The sequence below is a fragment of the Lissotriton vulgaris genome, chromosome 8 (assembly GCF_964263255.1).
Source record: "Lissotriton vulgaris chromosome 8, aLisVul1.2, whole genome shotgun sequence".
Classification (NCBI taxonomy): domain Eukaryota; kingdom Metazoa; phylum Chordata; class Amphibia; order Caudata; family Salamandridae; genus Lissotriton; species Lissotriton vulgaris.
The window spans coordinates 1462056378-1462077674 of NC_141696.1; the positions used below are offsets into that span (position 1 = coordinate 1462056378).

At 46.0% G+C, this 21297-nt stretch overlaps 1 protein-coding gene across 1 annotated transcript in view; it reads right to left on the bottom strand.

Annotated features, from left to right (window-relative positions):
• ARHGAP31 (Rho GTPase activating protein 31) overlaps positions 1-17730 on the bottom strand; it is a 529489-nt gene extending 511759 nt beyond the window's left edge. The window contains exon 1 of the mRNA XM_086935536.1: positions 16823-17730. Within this exon, the coding sequence (XP_086791662.1) occupies positions 16823-16919 (97 nt within the window). The 5' untranslated portion in view covers positions 16920-17730. The remainder of the gene's footprint in view (positions 1-16822) is intronic.
• Positions 17731-21297: the final 3567 nt, after the last annotated feature.

The following is a 21297-nucleotide window of genomic DNA, read 5'->3' on the forward strand; positions in this document are numbered from 1 at the left end:
TCCACGCCTCTGCACTCTACTCTATACCACTCCATGATTTGCCTCTCCACTCTACACCATTCCATAGTGCGTCACCACATTCTAATCTGCACCACTTCAGTCTACGCCACTTCAGTCTATGCCTCTCTACTCAGGACCACGCTGCTCTATGTCAATGCACTCTTCCCCACTCTATTATGCACCACTGCACTCTACACCACTTCAGTCTAAGCAACTTCGATCTACTCTGGAACACAGCACTATGCTCTGTTACCACTCCACTCTGCAAAAACATCAGCTTACTAAAAAAAACTCACCACAAGGATATGCAAAAGTGTCCTTCCCCTGCCAAGGTTGCCATCCGCTGGCCAGTTGAGGCTGGAACTGGGCCTCTCCAACCAGATGGCAGTCAGTGCCTATCTCAACCTGTGCCACAAACTACGGGCGGCCAGGCGGGACTGCTTAAAGATGTTGTTATGGGCCGAAACCAACACCTGCGGCTCAAGTCAAGTGCATCACCAGTAACTTGCGGACTGTCAGCACCCTCTGGATGTGAACGAACTCTGGGACTCCAACTGGAGCCAACATGCCTTCAAACTGGGAATTGAATTAAATTAGGTGTCCACCTCTGGTCATTCCACTTTGACGGGGCCATCGCAGTCAAGCGTAAGCACACCTGGGCAGTCATTAACACCTACCAGCCAGCATCCCCTTCATCCTCTCTTGCCTGCATGTGCTCCAATTGCCTGAATGCAAGATTTCCGTCTCTAAGGCTAGGGGAGTGGTCGTTCCTGAAATATCTCGCCAACTGGCGTCGACCCTTGGAAGGAACAATCTGCAGGGGCTGTGGTCAGTGCAAGGAATCCCTTGAACGCCTTATGTGCCTGTGCCCTGCACTGCTGGATGCGCATAAATTCACGCTAAGGCGAGAGCGGAACAATCTGGGAGTCCAGACGTGTCGGCAGGTAACTATAGCCTCTCTTAACCCAGCCAATACCTCTCTAAATATCCATCTAACCAAATTAATTTCCCTTGCACTCAACAAGCTCAGTCACCAGGGGGGTCACAGGGGAGCGCTACTCCCACCCCTGGCACGCCCTCAGCTTGGCGGGACCCCTAGGACGTAGAGTCAATGTGTTATTGTTATGCGATCTGGTGTGACGGCACTTCCAATGGATAATTTGCTGCTATTCTTTATCGCACTGCTGTAAGAGGGTTCCTTCCACATGCAGTATGGCTGACAAACTTTCTGTATTTTTCAATGGGTGTCAGTGATTTACTGTTATGCAAATTGGTCAAATGAAATTTTTCAAAGAATGGTTCGGTGCTCTTATTTATTGCACTTGCGCTATGTGAGACAGTGCGGCTCCCTGAAGATCGGTTTCACTTCCTGACCCGCGTGCATATTTTAAGATCCGTTGAATGGTCCTGGTGTTGGGTAAATCAGACGGACTGAACCTTCTATCCAACAAACCGATGAGTCCTGCGATTGTACATCAGCAGTTACGCTCCGGCTATGCTCCCTCTTGCATTATTCCTTCAAGTAACTTTACCCACACTTTCCTGCCTGACTGCGTCACTGCTGACTATTTGGGTTCCTTTGCACTAGCACTTTGTTTACCTCGTTAATACGGAATAACATCCGTATGATTGTTTTAGTTTTTGATGATGTCTTTTTAACCTGTGTGTGTTTGTTTCTATCATTTAAGATGTTTCACATTCTGTATATTTTTAAAATAATTGTAATGGTTTTAATTAACCACACAACAAACAATATTTACTCACGCCACTCCATGCCAGTGGATTCTATGCCAGGCCAGTCTACGCCACTTGAATCTACTCTGCACCACTGCACTATATGACTCTGCACTCTACCATGCACTATTCCTCTTTAGGCCACTTCACTCTGCTCTGAAACAATCTACTTTGCACCACTGTACTCTCCTCTAAGCCACTGCAGTCTTTTCTGCACCCCTCTACTCTGCACTTCTCCACTCCACCCAGCACCACTCTACTCAACTACACTCTACTGTAACCACTGCACTGTACACCTCTCCACTCCACTCAACTTTACGCGAAACCAATGCACTCTACACCACTGCAATCTGCCAATTTTTTCCGCACCACAGCACTCTATGCCACTGTACTCTACTCTGCAACACTTCACACCATGGTACTCTACGTCACTGCACTCTATGCCGCTCTACTTTGCACCACTGTACTCTAAACAACTCTTCACCAATGTACTCCACTGTAGACCAATGCACTCTACGACAGTCTACTCTGCAACACTAAAGTCTCTAGCATTGAACTCTGCACCACTGCATGCCACTGCACTATACTCCACTCTATGCCAATGTACTCTATGCCACTCTACATCAAGGCACTCTACACCACCGAGCTCCACAAGACTGCAGTCTCTAATACTGAATACTACACTACTCTACTCTGCACTACTACACTCTCTGCCACTGCACTCTACTCTGCACCACTCAAGTCTACACCACTCTACTGCACTCTAAGCTAGTGCACTCTATACCACTCCATTCGCTATATTACTCTACTCTGCATCACTCCACTCTACGCCACTGCACTCTACAGCACTTTAATCTATTCTGTACTGCTGCACACTACGCCACTGCACTTTACACCACTGCACTCTATGCCACTTTACTCTATACCGCTGCACTCTATCCTGCACCACTCCTCTCTACCCTGCACCACTTTACTATACTCTGAAACAATCTACTCTATGCCACTGCACTCTACACCACAGAAGTCTACTCCACTCTGTGCCACTCCATTCTACGCCATTACACTTTATGACATGGCAATCTACGCTGTGTTCCTGTACTCTACTCTATGTCACTGCACTCTATGCAGTGCACTCTATGCCGCTTTACTCAAAATTAATGCACTCTATGCCACTTCACTCTAGGCCACTCTACTCCACTCTACACACTCCACTGCATGATACTCGACTCTATGACACTCGACTCCATTAAACTCTACTCCAGTCTTTGACACTCTATAACACTACTCCACTCTACAATGCTCTACGCACCACTCTCTACCCACTCCATGACACCTTACTCCACTCTATTGTACAACACACTACTACACTCCTCCATTCTACTCCACTCCACGCCACTATGACACTCCATGACACTCTGTACCAATCTACGACACTCTACTACACTCTACACCACTACACTCGACCATACTACTCCGCCTGATGCCAGTCCACTCTAAGACAATCACCTCTGCTCGACGCCACTCTACTCTAGAACACTTAACTCCACTCTATGCAGCACCCTCTATGCCACTCAGCTCTGCTCTACTCCACTCCATGACACTCTATGCCACTCCACCCTACTCCACTCTGACATTATATTCAACTCTACACCACTCACGTCTAGGATGATGTACTCCACTCTGTGTTACTCCACGCTACTCAATTCTACTCTACACCACTCCATGAATTTCTATACCACTCTATAACACCCCACTCTACTCCATAACACTCTACCATACGACACACCAAGCCACTCTCCTTTATGCCTCTAACGTTTTTCCACACTGAACAGCAGCCACGCTAGTGCACAACACGTCTAAATCATATTGGAAAAGCCAATAGCTCTTGCACAGGCGAGACCTATTGGCTTGGCCCAATGCTTGTTTTTTTAATTACATTTTATAGTTTTATATAGCGAGAACTCAGACCAAGGGCATTGGAGCGACTTACTTATGCACCAATAACATGACCCAAGTACAAATTCATATTTTAGGCCTTTGGAGATTAAGAGATTGACCAGAATCACGGTATATAGAGCTATAGAGCTGATGCCGAAACTAAGAACCAAGTTCTTCGGCTAAAAAGTTGGCAGCTCTACCAAAACTCAACATCCTTTCTATTTCTTTCTATGGGTAAGTTGTGTGTGTGGTGGGGGGGTGGGGGGGTGGGGTGGCAGGGCTTAATTTGTAAAAGAGTAGATGCCGGGGCTCTCGTCTGGATTCCACTGCAGCACGCACTACACATTGCCCCTGCCAGCGATGCCAGTGACAGTACAAACACAGCTACTAACCATCACACTCTTACAAGTGTGACAATTCAGACTATTCCAGGGCCCGAGGCTATAAGAATGGCTTGGGAGGCCGGTATTTGTCATTGTAAATGTAAATTGAACTGATAAACAGCTGCTGGTATGCTCATACCTAAATGAGCCAGACAGCACCACCATGTGGCAGACCATCGCAAGCCCCGGTGCTGGCAATTAGGTGCTGGTGCCGAGCCCTGGAAACCACTGGCTTAAATTATGGGGAGAGGGGGTCTAAGGTGGTCCCAACTGCCACAAAATTAACTGTATACTCACACCCTGCCCTGCCCAACATGGCCTGGATCAGGAAAAAGACACTGCTTCCGAGCCGGGCCAACCCCATGCGGTGCTGAGGTGAGAATGGCTCAAGGGCCAGAGCATCACCTGGCCCCCCCAGCATGGCTGCTGCTCAGACTTAGCCCCTGCCCAGCTCACCATAGCCTGGCAGGGGAGGAAAAAGAAAGGACACTGCTGCTGGGCCAGCCACTGGAGGGCGTGTGAGGGGTTGAGATGAAGATGGCCATATCATCTTGCCCCCCCCCCAGGAGGACGCCATGCTCTCCCCGCACCCCACCGTCCCCCACCTCTTCTGTTTGACAACCCTGCGGGGGAGAAGGGAGACCAGCCGCGGTCGGTTGTGGGTATACCTACAGGGCGGGGACGAGGGGAGGGGGAGGGGCAGGGTGGGGGGTAGGAATGTATGGATTACGGAGCTTTACAGGTAAGTAGGCATATACATAAATAAAACGAATTTGCATTTGGGGATGCAGTACATGCAACAAAATTCGTTTTATTTATTTAAATGTTTACTTACCTGCAAAGCTCCGTAATCCATACATTACTACCCCCCACCCTGCCCCTCCCCCTCCTCATGTCACACCCACTACCGACCGCGGCTGAGGGAGACTACACTGCTTGTGGGGGTCAGCAAGTCACTGAGAGACTGCCTGCCCATGATGCTGGCCCCACATTAAGTGGCCAGGCGGGACTGGCGAAGTTAGGCTCTGTGAGCTGGTTGACAGTCACCATCAAAAAAAGGCCCACAGATGACCCATAGGCACCAACCCATCACCCGACTGCCCACCTTCCCAATTCAACCCTGAGCATATTTCTCGTCATCGCACTGAGTATCTCCTGGCAAATACAGTCCTAATGTGCAATATATCTGAACAAAGGGTTTGCAGCTTGTTCTTTTCAGTTTCTTCCATCTGGGGAGGGAATGTTTTTCAATTCCACCCTGTTTTAATTCTAATAATACTGTCCTAGCTGTTTCTGGTCCATTAGATACTGGTATCTATCAGTGACTTAACTTCCTATGGCCGCCCGACACCTGCGCTCCTCCTCACTAGCCCTTGCGCACAACCCGCATCCGTCGGAGCGGGCTGCTCCTTCTCCGACATCGCTGCCAGGAGCTGGAACCACCCGCTCCTTCGTACAGCGCCCTCCCTGGCGGGCTTCAGAAAGAAACTCAAGACATGGCTTTTCAACAGAGACCTCGCACCCCCAGCGCCCAGATACCCCCACGGGGGACAGCGCTGCGCACTACAAACGTTGGCTGATTGACTGATTAATGCCATTCATGCTGTTTCATGTAATATTCAACATTAACTACCAAGGCACGAGTCCTAAAAAGAGAAGTGGGGGGATGCTGACACCGGAAGTGACGTCACGACAGGAAGTGACATCACGAAAGGTGCGCTCCAATCTTGTCCCAGAGAGGCCAAAAAGTTAAATCAAGCTGTTTGGCAGGGGGGACAGCGTCCCCCCGGTAAAATAAGTGCGGGGACGCCGTCCACCTGCGTGGTACCCCGACTCGAGCCCTGTTAACTAATAATAAACCAGTTCAAGGTTCAACCAAAGAATAACTTCACAAGAACTGGTAGCAACTTGCACCACCCTCCACCACTAGCACAAGTACCCACTAGCACAATTACCAATCACTGCCAAGACATAGGGATGGTAGTCACCAGCCAGTCCAGCATAGGCCCTGATTAGAGACCGGTTCCACTTGCTGACTCTGGGTTTCGGAGGAGTCAGGAAACCTACACCTCTAGTGTAATACACCCCAAAGAGAAAACAAAAACGAAAACCAGCTCCGCACCTGTCCATTCCATCCATCGCGATACCCAGTCGACAAAACGTGTGTATAATTTCCTTGATTTGCGATCAGCAAAATAGGCAAAAAAAGGGATATGCCCTGTTTTTACATTGGTCCAAAACTTGATCTAAAAGTGTTTGCTTTTGGTTTAATCCAGTGGTTCTGAACCTGTGGTTCGGTGACCTCTGGTGGTCTACAACACCTACTCAAGGGGTGCAGTACTCCATGAAAAAGTGTATAATATTAGCAGAATAATAAAGTCTAAATAAATAATCAAAATGTAATACTGAAAATTATAAAAGGTTTCTTAATGTGAAGGAATTCGAAATTGGAGACTAAAAATGTACTTGGTCTACTTAGATTGATTCATGGCATCACTGCAAATGCATCAAAGAAAATATAGAATGTGTGAGTGGCCTCATTTTAGAATATAGATTAGCCCCAACCTTCCCATTAAAATTAAAATGTTGATGTTTTTATATCTGTTTTTTAAATTGGCAAAATATTTATAATTTGTGTATTTGTTTGATGAATGCTTGTTTCTGTATTTTGTGTATAGTTTTGAGGTTCAAATAGCCAAAATTGCTTAGGCCAGTGTCCCATGCTTCCAGTAATGACTCAGTGAAGGTTCCCGGGTTCTAATAATGATTACAGTAATGCTTAAGAGGGAGTCCCCATAGGTCAAAAGGTTAAGAAACACTGCATTTTTGTATGTTCTAAAGATATTGCTCTAAAGTAGCAATGTAGTTGTGATGTAACATGGTGGTGCTAAACAAAACACCGAAAAAAATTGAGGAACCAAATAGTTTGCATGCATTCTTAGAACTACCTTTATTCAAAACCTGTTGAAGCCCTCTTCATCTATTGGTCAGTTGTTTTGTCACACATTGTATTCCAGCCACACAGTATACAGCGTGAAGCAATGGATCAGCCCACTTCAGCCACTGGCTAACTTTACTGTGAGTGACGGCATTCTGCCCTTTCACAAGGATCATATTTGCATACTAAGTAGGTCCCTTCTGTACTAGGAATGCCTAAGGAAAAGTGTGCTGGAGGTGGCCAAAAAATATTTTGTTTTCAGGCAATATTTATTGTTTATACTGCTGAAAGCCCTGCAGATCCTCAAAAATATATTTTGCCAAAAAACCATGACCGAACAAAACAAAGCATCAACAAACAGAAAAAGGCTGGCAGTCAATGTCAGAGCTATTGGCTTTGGCAATGCTTGTTTCTTTTGTTTCCGGCTCTTTCTAGTGATTCGTGTGTTACAACATACCTCTATCAGGATAGAGGGTGCTGTGCTTCGGAGCTCATTATGAGAGGTGTGCAGGGTAGGTGCCATATGGATTACGAGGCCTTCTCTGATCACCACCTCTTCACACATCTTGCTGAACTTATAGCCAGAATGGCGCAGAGTAGCTGCCTATGTGTTTTAATCATTATATTTAAAATGTGCCTGTCCATGTCTCACATGCTCTTACACATCACACCTCCAAGCGCTGTGGCTCATAACACGAAAACTACACCAGGAAGAACCCAAAAAGTCAGACTGCCACCCTTCACATCGAAATCCAAGAACCTGATCTGCGGAGTCCCTCGCGGATTGTCCCTCAGCCTCCCCTTTTCATCATCTGATGGACACCTCTCATCAATACCATCCAAAGCATCAACATCATCTCCTATGCTGATAACACCCAACTCATCCCCTCCCTGACGAAGGACATAAATAACACCACCAGGACCAACTTCACCAGCTGCATGACCATGGTAGAAGAATGGATAAGCACCAACTGCCTAAAACTCAACTCCTACGAGACGAAGTACTGGTCTTCGGAAACAAGACTTCCAGATGGGACGCCACCTATTGGGCAACCGAGCTAGAACCAACACCTACACCTACTAGCCACACCAGACATCTGAGGTTCGCCCAGGACAACAAGCACAACATGACAGCAGAAGTCAATATAGTGAGCACTGTGTGCTTCTATATCCTACGCATGCTCCGGAAGATCTTCATATGGCTGCCACAGAACACCAGACAAACCGTCTTTAAGCACTCATCACTAGCAGACTGGCCTACGAAAATGCACTCTACGTCGGAATCTCCAACCAGCTCACACAGAGACTCAAGAACATCCATAACACCACCGCAAGACTCATTCTCAACCTCCCAGGCCACACCCACATCTCACCTCACCTCAGAGAGCTCCACAGGCTCCCGTTCACAAACGCACCCTGTTCAAACACCTCCCACACACATACAAAGCCTTGCACAACACCGGACCAGTATACTTGAACAGCCAAATACACTTTTACCAGCCAGCCAGAAGCCTACGCTCAACCTCACTCTTACACCCCCCGCAGCCGCAAAAGCACAGCAGAAGGGAGCAAATTCCCCTACATGGTACCCAAAACTTGGAGTGAACTCCCTCCGCACATTAGAGCCTTCTCCTCACTTCTTGAATTCCGCAAGGAACTGAAGAACTGACCGTTCGAATGACCATGCGGCGACCTCTCGCCTTACTCCAGCTCTAGCGCCTGGATACCGTTACGGGTGATTAGCGCACTCTACAAATCAACATAACATAAGATAACATAACAACTCTGTGGTCATCATGCACAACATGGAAACACTTCCTATATTAGGGAGAGGTGTGGCGCAGCGACCAGAGCGGCTCACTCCTGAGCGCAGAGCTCGCTGTTGTATCCCCGGCACAGGTGGCAGCTCAGCATCATGTGACTGTGGGCGATAGCCAATAGCTCACTTAATCTCCCCGACGGCCCCCAGCGCCTGGATACCCGAGTGATAAATTGCGCTTTACCAATCTGGAATTATTATTACATTGGCTCAAACCAAAAAACAACACATTTCCCACCTCACACCCACCCTGGTGTAGCTCGTAAGCGCTTCGGTGCCCCACATAAGGCTATTAAGCGCTATACAAATGCTACAATGTAACAAAGTACAACTATCACGCGAGTCTTTCGCCAGGGAGACTGGAGCTGTCTGTCTAGTTATAAGACATGTGGGGACCGCATGCCATGGCCCCTTGCAGAGCAGCCGGACCCCTGCAGCGGCTGGCTGCTTTCTCCGGTCCATGTGGAATGCGTTAGCGGAGCAAAGCCGCTGTAGCTCCTCGCACATTCCACCCGGAATCAGCAGCAGGTCCCATCCGGGCTGGAGGTGGGGGGAGGGGCCAGCAGAGTTCACTTCAGATCCAGCTGCCTCGGAGTGGCTGCTCCGCGTCAGCTGACAGTGACGCGTGCCCTCTGCTGCCTGCAAGACGCAGATGGATGAACGGATAACCGCCTTACAAAGATACATGGATAACAGGGCTTACCCGCCTGGGCTGGCTCAGCCTTTCATCTTTCAGATGTTGATCGCATTGGTTTGTGTACTGAGCGCCGTGACAACTGTTTTGGGTAGCTTTGGCGCTTGTCCAAATTATTTCGTTCTTTCTTTCTGAATGTTCTAGTCACCGCTGCCCTCAGACTGTCTCCCACTTACACATCTGTTGCGTCAGAGAGAGACAGGAAGTGAGTAAATCACTTGTAGGGGCGCCTCAACCCAGTGACCTGCAGCAGTAAAGCAAAACATCGATTTTTTTCTCATCATTGGTTTACAGCACGACCTCATCATTTTAGAGCAGATTTCGACTTAACTCCAATGAAACATCAACATTTCTTCTTGTTCTCTCCCAAGACGCGCCTATTGTTCCAGGATATTACTGCGCGGTTTCACAGCCAAAAGACTTGTCTTCTGATCACAAACAGCTCAGCAACACCCCAGAGGGTGCCACGTGGACTAGTGCACTCTGCATCCGAGTGTTTGGCGAAGGAAAGATGGTGGGTTCTAGTTTTATAAAAAAAAGGCAAAATTGAAGACAGAGGAAGTAGGTGCCAGGATGAGCAAAGACCTGAGTTTTATGGGGTTGATTCAGGGGCGTTATCAACGCCTCCTCTTTGCCCCACCCCTCCCCCCGCACCCGCTAGAGTAAAAGGACTGATGAATGACTCAAAGTCTGGATGGATGGAATAAAAGGCTCAAGAAAGGATGGATGGATGAAAGGGGATAGATAAGTGAAAGGATGGATGACCAAGTAGAAGGGTGCATGGATAGATGAATTGGAAGATGGATGGGCAGGTTTGGATATGAATCGTGGCATGGCTGGACAGACAGAATGGTGAAAGGCTAAATGATGAATGAAGGTTTTTAAATGTTATGTCTGATGAATTGTAATATTGTCCATGTCTGTGTTCTGTTTTTGTATTTTTATGATTTTAAGTAATCGGATAAAGTGGATTGACTGACTGACTGACTGACTGAATGAAGGATTGGATGGATGACAGAATGAAAAGGTGAAATGATGCTTATCAGTAGAGGATGGAAGGATGAAAGGATGAATGGATAGATACTTGGATGGAAGAGACAAGCGAGCTCTTCTGGGGAGGGGTGTCAATGACCATGGGCCCTGGGGCCTACCAAACAGTCAGCGCCATTAACATTGGGCTAGCCACTCCTGTCCAACCAGGCATACCCTTCTTCTGCTTTCTCGCAGTGCGAGAAGCAGAAACGTAAAATGGTATTTATAACATTTTACGTTTCTGCTTCTCGCTCCGTGAGAAAGCAGTGGGGCGATGCTCCGACGCCTACATGGAGGAGCCGCCCCTGAAAATAACACCCATTCTGACCCCTCCCTTTTATATTCAAGGCTATTTTCACATAACGTGCCAAAAACTCGCGTTCACCTAAGACTTTTGCTTAGGGCTCCAACCAATAGCAGAGAAGGGAGGGATATATAGCTCATACGGGAGAGGCATGCTCTGCGCCCAACGCACGGTAGGCACCCAACTCCGCGGGTGCCCACCTCCCGTCGTTGGCCAACTCCCATGGTGGTGCAATGCCTCAAGACCCCCACTACTTATTTTACAGCAAAAACATCAGCTAAAATGTAACATTTTAAACTCAAAGTATTTATAGTCAGGGCCACAGAAATTATGTGAATCTGCAGTCATGGCGTTTTCCGCATAAATAGTGATTTGACTCATTTATCAAATAGTCCATCATCTGCCTAATCGGCAAATTAAAAAAAATGGTTCCTAACTTGAACGGATCAAAGTTACTAAAACCATGACAACTCATCATCCCTGTGCAGTGGAAGGCCCTTCGCAAAGGTTGACTGGTCATCTTTCAGTTGCTTATTGCTGTATTGGAGTGAAATAAGGTGAAATATTTTTACAGACATTGTAACCATACCATGTGTAAAAATTACTGAATAATTAAACATTACTTATTGAAATCGTGCAGCAGAACGTTGCATAATTTACTTTTTCTTGACGCATAATGTAATCTACTCTACGGCATGATTTGGGCTTCCCTGCAAGCATACTTCCAGTGGCCCGGGTTATAGTTAACTGTAGTAACTATAACTCGCACTCCTGCCATGCACAGTGTTGTAATCTATGATGTCATTTCAGATGTTATAAGATGAATTCAGTGATGTTATCAATGAAGTTGCACAACTTGTCATGAGGGGTGTACTATGCGAGGTCATAAGCAGCGTGTGGCGAGGGCGGGAGTTATGGTTACTTCACTTAACTATAACTGGTGTGAGCTTCAGTATTTTAAAGTTTAAAATGGTACATTTTAACTCAGATTTTCCATTTTTACTTAAGAAAATCCTTTATTTTTTAGTATACGTGTATAAATATAGGAAAAACATTTTTGAATTGCCTATATCTTAGGTGCAGTTTGACAAATCTTCACTTAAATGTCCCAAAAAGTGCCCTTGTGAATCTTGTTGTGCATGGTAAGGGAATCTGTGAAGAGGGAGACAAGGAAAAGGTGGTGGGGACCAAGATAGGTGTGTTTCCCATGTTAGTTCCCGTAGGACCTGTAGTCAAAGCGAGTATGGGTGGGAAAAAAAATACATTCAGAGACTCATTCAGATGGTAATACATTCACTCAAAGACGCAGTCAGAGACTCCTGCACCCACTCACACCTCAACTACCACACCCATGCACCCATTCACATATCCACTGAGACATCTATGCACCCACTTACAGAACCAATCAGAGACTCATGCACCTGGGCACAGACTCATTAAGAGACTCAGGCACCCACTCACAGATCCACTGAGAAACTCATGCACCCACTCACAGACCCACACTGACTTACATACCTACTCACAAGTCCACTCAGAGACTGATGGCACATTCAAAGACCCTCCTGCTCCACTTACTGACCCACTCAGACAGTCGTGGTGACACTCACGGTGCCCCTCATATTCACATACAGCCACTAAGAGACCCACTCAGAGACTTAAGCATCCAGGCACAGACCCATTTAGAGGCTCATGTACCCACTCACATACCCACTGAGAGGCTCATGCACCCTCTCACATAACCACAGACTTAGCTGCCTACTCCCAAGCCCACTCAAAAACTCATGCCCCACTCGCAGACCCTCATGCACCACTTACAGATCCACTGAAGCATGCAGCCACTGAGTCACTCATATTCATATGCACCAACTGACTGACCTACTCAGAGACTCATGCACACAAAGTCCCACTTACACACTCATGCACCCAGGCACAGACCCATTTAGAGACTCATACACATACTAAGAGATTCATGCACAAAGGGCCAGACCCATTCAGACACTCCCTGACACACTTACACAGCCAGTCATGGATCTCACTCAGTCATACATGCTATGACAGACACATTGATAGAGTTTTACATGTTTTATCAGACTTATTTAGATAGTGTTCTATGTACTTTGATGGTTAGAATCAATTTTTTACTTATACATTTTGAATGTGCTTTTGGCTATTGAATGTCTGTGTTGGTTTTGCGTGTTTGCGACGCATTTGCGGCAATTGCTACATCGTTTTGTCGTGAAGATAAAAAATAATTCACAAAAAAAATAAAAACTACAGTTAATAATTCACTTCCTGAATTGACATGGAGTGGCACAGAGTAATACATAAATGACTGGTACGAAATACAGATGTAATGTACAATATCCAATTATATTTAAAAAAAAAAGAAAATCTAACTGACTCACTGTAAAAACCCATAGGTAATATGGACGTTAAAGTTTAGAAATATATATTTTTTTAACATTAGAAATTTACTGAAAAAACCTAAAGGTTACAGGAACATTATAGTTAGGAAATAGAATTTAAAAATCCTTAGAAATTCACTGAAATAACAAAGGTTACAGGGACATTATATTTTGGTAATAGGATTAAAAAACCTTAGAAATGCACTGAAAAACGAAAGGTTACAGGTGTGTAATAGTTCGGCCCACACTTCACGCATCCAAAACCAGAGAAATTCAGCAGTTAAAGTTACTTGAGCTAACTTTTACTTATGCCCTGCATTGCACTGCTTATGACCTCACATATTACATCACTCATGACATGGTTAGTGACATCACTCAAGACATCTAAAATGACATCACTGATGACATCTTCCACAGAACCACTCACACACCCATATAACATTCCATACACCTATGCCCACACAACCACTGACATACCCATTCAAAGACCCATACAAACACTCACACACCTACTCATTGATCCATAGATACATTACACACCAACTCACCCATACAATCACTAACACAACCATTAACTCACATATACAGGCATTTATGCAACTAGTCGCTGACTAATACAGACACTCACACATCCAGTTATACAGACACTTACTTACCCGCTCATACACCCATACACTGAATCTGTCACCTATATAGCTATTCACTCATCTGCTCACTCACCCATACAGTCACTTACACAGCTACTCACTCACCAATACAGTTACTCACACATCCAATCACTCATACATATAGTAACACACGTGCTGACTCACCTATACAGTTACTCAAACAAGCACATGCTCTCCCAGGCAACCTCTCCTACATTCTTTTACTAACCCATACAGCCACTCACACACCCACACACTCATCCATGCACTGGCTTATACACCCATCCACACAACCCCTTACACACCCATCCATGCACCCATACAGCCACTCATCTACCCTGTCACTCACCTATGCAGACACTTAGGTACCTGCTCAATCACCCATTCAACCATTCATGCACCCTCTCATCTCATTCACCATTTACAGCCACTGACACCGACACACTCAACCATACAGTCACTCATTCACCCTTTCATTCATCAACACAGCAACCAACACAGCCACTCACTCACTCATACAGATACACAGCCACTCACTCATACACCCACTGCCACGCCCATACAAAAACGTATACCCCCACTCACTCTTCTATACACCACCTACAAACCCATTCATGTCATCAGTGATGTCATTTGAGATGTCATCAGTGATGTCATCAGTGGTGTCACTGACCATGTCATGAGTGACGCAATATGTGAGGATATAAGCAGTGCATTGTGGGACGTTAGTTGTAGTTAGATCATGTAACTATAACTGCTGAATGTCTCTGGTTTTGAATGAGTGAAATATGAGCCCAACTATAACATCCCTTCAACTGTTGTTTTTTCAGTGAATATCTATCCATCTATCCATCTATCCATCTATCCATCTATCCATCTATCTATCCATCTATCACCCTCACTCTATCTATCTATTGCCCTCACTATCTATCTCTATCTATCTATCTATCTATCTATCTATCTATCTATCTATCTATCTATCTATCTATCACCCTCACTCTATCTATCTATCTATTGCCCTCACTCTATCTATCTATCTATCTCTCTCTCTCTCTCTCTCTCTCTCTCTCTCTCTATCTATCTATCTATCGCCCTCTATCTATCTATCTATCTATCTATCTATCTATCTATCTATCTATCTATCTATCTATCTATCTATCTATATATCTATCTATCTATCTATCTATCGCCCTCTATCTATCTATCTATCTATCTATCTATCTATCTATCTATCTATCGCCCTCTATCTATCTATCTATCTATCTATCTATCTATCTATATATATATCTATCTATCTATCTATCGCCCTCTATCTATCTATCTATCTATCTATCTATCTATCTATCTATCTATCTATCTATATATATATCTATCTATCTATCTATCGCTCTCTATCTATCTATCTATCTATCTATCTATCTATCTATCTATCTATCGCCATCTATCTATCTATCTATCTATCTATCTATCTATCTATCTATCTATCTATCTATCTCTCTTCCCCGGATCACACAGTTTTACCATTTACAATGGATAGTTAAGGAACCATGAATGCAGCGCGGTCTTCCCGGTTCTACAAAAAGGCAACTTGACCAACTGTTCACATCCCCCACCCCCTAAGACCTATGGGGGCTCCATGGGGGAGTCGGGTGCATTCCCGCAACCATTGCACGCCTCCCAGAAGCCGTGTTAGACCTCTAACAAAAACAGGGCAGGTTTCAGGTGTGAAGTCAAAGCAAGAAGTGCAGGAAATATTTCAGCGATGAATATGGAGACGTTTGGGTGGGTGGACAAACGGATGAGGGGCATGAATGGATCATGGATGGGTGGATGCATAGTTGGATGAGGAAGTGGACGGGTGGCTGGATGCGTAACTGGGAATGGATCTGTTGGTGCTTAGATGGATGGTTGGCTGAATAAATGAATTAACATGTAAAGCTCCGCCCTGTGACATGAATGCCGACGGTGTCCCTCTTGGCTCATGATTGGATAGACAAAGAACACATATAAAAGTGAGTTTTGACATTTTTCCCACCTGGGATTTGCAGGGGTTGGCTTCTCTTGACAAGTGGCCTGTTTCACGACTAGCTCATCAGCCAGCCTATAGAATTCACTCCCCACGGCGTCATGGACATTGGTGATGTCAGCCGAAGGAGCGCCCGCTTATACAACTTCTATTCTACTATGGGCTGTGCTCTCTATGTCACGTGGTACATTTTGCCAGATAACACTAGTGTAGTGTGCACAGAGGGTGAATTCCCTTTGCACTTCTGCATAGAAAGTCCCGCGCAGCCAATTCAATCTTTACATGCGTTCCCTCCAGTACTTCACATTTGGAGGGGGGGGGGGGGGGGCGATGTTGCAGAAAGATGACCTTAAAAGCTAAGCACAATACAATGCCTCTTCTAGGCGCCTACAGGGTACGTGTTGTTGAGCCGCGGCAAACAGCTAGATGCAGTATCAGTGTAAATGCTGTTTGTCCTAGATGGGCCACGCCCTCCCTGTGAACTGAAACTTGGTCCAAAACACATCACAATCGCCAAGTGCTCTGTATTTCTCCTAAACTGAAGTATCTAACCCCCCCCCCTCCTCACACAGTAGAAAATGTAAAATAATGCTACATTAAAAAAAGCTTCTCCATGGACACCTTGTATTACTTCAGTAGATGTAAGAAAACATATTAGCAACAGGACCCAGTGGAAATCATTTATAACTGGTCAACGTGAGTTTCCGCTGTGAAAGATAATTTGCCCACGATCACACATAGAGGTAGAGCGGGGAAGCCAGGATTAGAATTCTGGTCGTCTCTAGAAATCTGTCAGGTTGCAATAGTGCGCTATATAAACGTCCTGACTTGGCGCATCCCACACAGGGCCCCCTGCGCAGCGGCAAGCCTGGCTATCAAGAAGGAACTTGGGATTCACTCACCATCCTGCCCCGAGGTCTCCAAGTATTCCGCCAGGTCACAACCGAAGGCGCCCGCTCCCTTTTTCTTGAACTTCGGCTTCGCCCCCTTGTTCTTCATGAGTTAATCCAGCAAGCGGCGCCCCAGGTCCCCCGAAAAACCACCCAGCAGGGCCACTCGAACCTTCCTTCAGGCGGCCTCTGGAGCTGCGCCTGCCTCCTGTGACATGGATGTCGGATGCCAGGCAACGGCCGGGGAACAGGAACATGAAACCCTCAAGGGATGCCCGGCCGCTCTGGGGTGCGGGAGGAAGACGAGCAACAACGAGTCGGGGATATGTGCGCCAAGATGCTCCCTTCGGAGCGAACGTCTGCGCTTTACAAATACCCCTCCAATATCCAATATCCAATATCCAATATGTATGTGCTATTTATGTAGCGCTTAAAGGCCCAGGTATCCAAGCGCTTGCTTCTTCCAGTTGGCTGTGTGCAGTGAGCAAGAAAAATGCTGTCACATCCTGGCGCAACAGGGCGGCTTCTAGTTGCTACAGTTCTCAGGAACCATTGGGGGAGGTTGTGCCTGTCCTCCTGGAATTAAAAGTATAACACACCCCGATGGTGTGATAAACAAACTTGGCACACGTTTTGAAGTTGAGATGCGGAATGTAATAAAACCAGATAGCAGAGATTCTGCCCTATTTACCCGGCCGCCGGTCATACAGGCGCTCCTTGAAGACACATACACTCGCGTGGCATCGCTGGAGCGCAGAAGCCGAGCGTCTCCGGAGGGGCTGCGCGGGGGTCTGTCCGGCTGCGGGCCCCTTCCCTGCGCGCCTGCCTGCCTGCCTGCCTTCTGTCAGGGGCAGCAGCTGGAGGAGTTTCCTGCCCCCCGCGCTCTGCCTCTCATTCCTTCTCCAGTTAAAATCAGTGCCCCGAGCAGCGCAGGAAACGCTGCGAGGAAGCCGGACGGGAGGGAGGGAGGGCGGAGGGCCGGGAGACGCTCTTTGTCATTGGTGTGTGAGTGTCAGTGAGTGTGAGGGGAGGGGGGGAGCCCTGACATGCTAAAGATAACGGGACGGGGCGCTGGCTCGGCCTGGGAGGCAGTCTGCGCTCCAGCCCCGGCCACTTCCTGTGTTGCACAGCTCCAGTTTTTAAAAAAAAAATGAAAAAAAAGAGTGTGGGTGTGAGGGCAGCGCGCTTCCTGCTGCCGGGGGAAGTGGAGGACGAGCTGAGCGAAATGGTTTAAAAACCTAGGGTTTGGCTGCCATTTGACCAGTTCCATATGGTCTCCACTGCATATGCAACCGTCATATTCTTTAGAGCACACAGTCATCCCCTCTTTGCCTTTGTGACGGATAAAAGCTGTTTATTGTTGCGCAGATACTCCTTTTATCATCCTCGCAATGCTAAAAGGTTGAGGGGACCAGCTTGGAAGCAAAAATGCGTCAATGGGGGTCAAACATAGATACCCAGTCTCAGTGGGTTCATTAGTTCACTGATCTACCTGACCCAGTCGAGAAACATGGACGCTGATTCATCAAAATGCTGGGAGTAACAGAAGTGACAGCACACACCCTTTACCGTAATCATGTCACAGGAAGTTACATCATATGACCTTTAACCATACATCTTCCTAGGGAATGATGTCTCATTACCTTAACTTTGATGACATCATAATAATTGAAATCCCCGAGGACTGCATGATTAACATACCACAACACAGATAAATGTATTTTTTACACACCACCTCTAGTAAGCCGCTCACCGGAAATGCTCAGAAAACATAATTAATTTCTCTTTGCATTCACGAAAAATGAAGATTCCAGAACACACAGAAAAGCACCGGGAACCTACATTTATTATACCACAAGCTAATAGTTGGCCTATTGTATACCACAAGGAGTAATATATTGATACATTATAGAAAGAGAAAGAAAGATAAAACATGGGAGTGATGCACACATACGTTAATTGATTTGGACCGTAGGTTGAATATGAAGTATGTTATTGTCTTATGGATTTCCTAATTTTAATCAGTGCGTTAAATGGAATTATAAACGTGTAGGTATTCACTCCCCCAGAGTACCTTTGCCACTGAGAAGGGCCAGTGCTCTCCGACTAGGCGCATTGCACAATTGCTAAGAAACGCAGGTATACCCCCTTTCAGATAAGATGCTCGGTACAGGCCAGTCCCAACCCATTCAAAGCACTGTTCTTAATACATTTTCATCTACGGTCATTTGAAAGGCACCATCACTTGTGTGAGCAACAGAGGGGAAGATTTATTCAAAACATATGTTTTCACGTATTCACAAGAAAACAACACCTTGTTCACAAACGTGTTTGTTTTTAGGTTGTGTTTTAGTTTAATCAGAAGATTGCATGTTGCACCGCTGATTTTATTTTGCCACGGGTGCCACAATATGTCATGGATGCCCCATTAGCCCAAAAATTGCATACAATGTGCCAGTGTCAGAATTTTGCCATTAGTGTCATTTATATACCATTAGAGGCCCTTATCTCACAAATTGTCAGAGCCAGAATTGTGTCATGGTCACCCCCCTCCCATACACCACGGTTGTTCTCTGTATGCAAGAATTACCTCCAATGTGCCCACTCCAGAATCTTACCAGGGGCGCTCCCCATATTAAGAGTTCCCTCCAGTATGCCAGCTCCAGCGTTTTTCCATGGGTGCCCCATGCCAAGCCTTACTTCCAGTATGCCAGCATCATCATTTTGCCATGGGTTCCCCATATGCCAATAATTACCACTTGTGTATGCCAGGGCTAGTGTTTTGTCACAGGTGCCTGTCATAATAAGAATCGCCCCAGTTACCAGCACTTTGCCATGGGTGAATGACCTTCCGCATGCTAGGACCAACGGGAAACGCTCACACTAAACACCGCTTCCCCCTTCATGCTCATTCATTCACTCACGCTTACTGTCACACACATTCTTACTCACACTCAGCCATTCATTCTTACACACTCTCTTGACCATCACTCGTTCTGACTCACTCACAGTCATTTACTCTCACTCGTACTCTAACTCATAGTTTCTCCTTCACTGACACTCACTTGCACTCCCTGGTACACACTGATTCCTATACAGTCTTCCTTATCCCCACTCACTCTGACTCACTCATTCTCAATCCTTTATGTGCACACACTCTCACATTCACAGTTACTCCCACTCTCTCGTACTTTCTCACTCACTCACCCTCACGTGTTGTTCCTCTTACTCTCACCCATTACCACTTATTCTCACTCTGACTCAATCATTTTACCTCACAGTTACAGTCACTCACTGACACTCACACTACCACTCACTCACTCATGATTCCCACTAGATCACTCTCTCACTCGCAGTCACTCTTTCTCTAACTCACTTTCACTTACTCCTACTCAGTTACTGGCACCCACTCTCACTCATTTTCAGTTACAACCTGTCACTCACTTTCACTCACATATACACATGCTGTTTCTCACACAAGCACATGCCTACTTGCACATTTTTTGGGGGGAATAAATTTTATTAAGGTTTACACATTTGAATACAATTAACATTTTGTGTCATTAGATTACAAATTATACTTCATTGTGCATATTCCTGCAAAAATAGACAATTGTTGAACTACCTACTTTACCCTGTTTTTTCCTCCCTCTCCACTCTTGCCCATGGCCCTCTTCGCATGATTTTCCAATATCCGGGGACCAGTCAGTGTCAGGAGTATCCCTCTGTGTCCATATCATTTAGCCAGGATAGTTATCTAGTTTGTGGTATCTCGGAGGTTGGGAGATACATGGTTTGGAGATGCATGGTTGGGAGATGCATGGTTGGGAGATGCATGGTCGGGAGATGCATGGTTGGGAGATGCATGGTCGGGAGATGCATGGTTGGGAAATGAATGGTTGGGAAATGCAGGGTTGGGAGATGCTCCCTCTTTTTGTACTCTCATATTATTGGCGTACCTGTTTGACTTTGCACCTTCTACCTACACTACCTCAACTATGACCTACCTCTTGTATTTTGACCTACCTATGTAACTATGCATATCGTACTTAACTACCTCAACTATTTCCTACTCTTATGCTATCATCCCATGTACCTACCTCATGTTTTTTGACCTACCTATGTAACTATGCATATCGTACCTAACTACCTCAACTTTTACCTACTATTATGCTATCACCCCATGTCCTGTAAAGCGCTCTGATATCTGCAAAGATCTTGTTCGTGCTATATAAAACTTTGAAAATAAAAATAAAATAAATGGTGGGAGATGAATGGTTGGGAGATGAATGGTTGGGAAATGCAGGGTTGGGAGATGCATGGTGGGAGATGCAGGGTTGGGAGATGCATGGTTGGGAGATGCATGGTTGGGAGATGCATGGTCGGGAGATGCATGGTTGGGAGATGAATGGTTGGGAAATGCAGGGTTGGGAGATGCTCCCTCTTTTTGTACTCTCATATTATTGGCGTACCTGTTTGACTTTGCA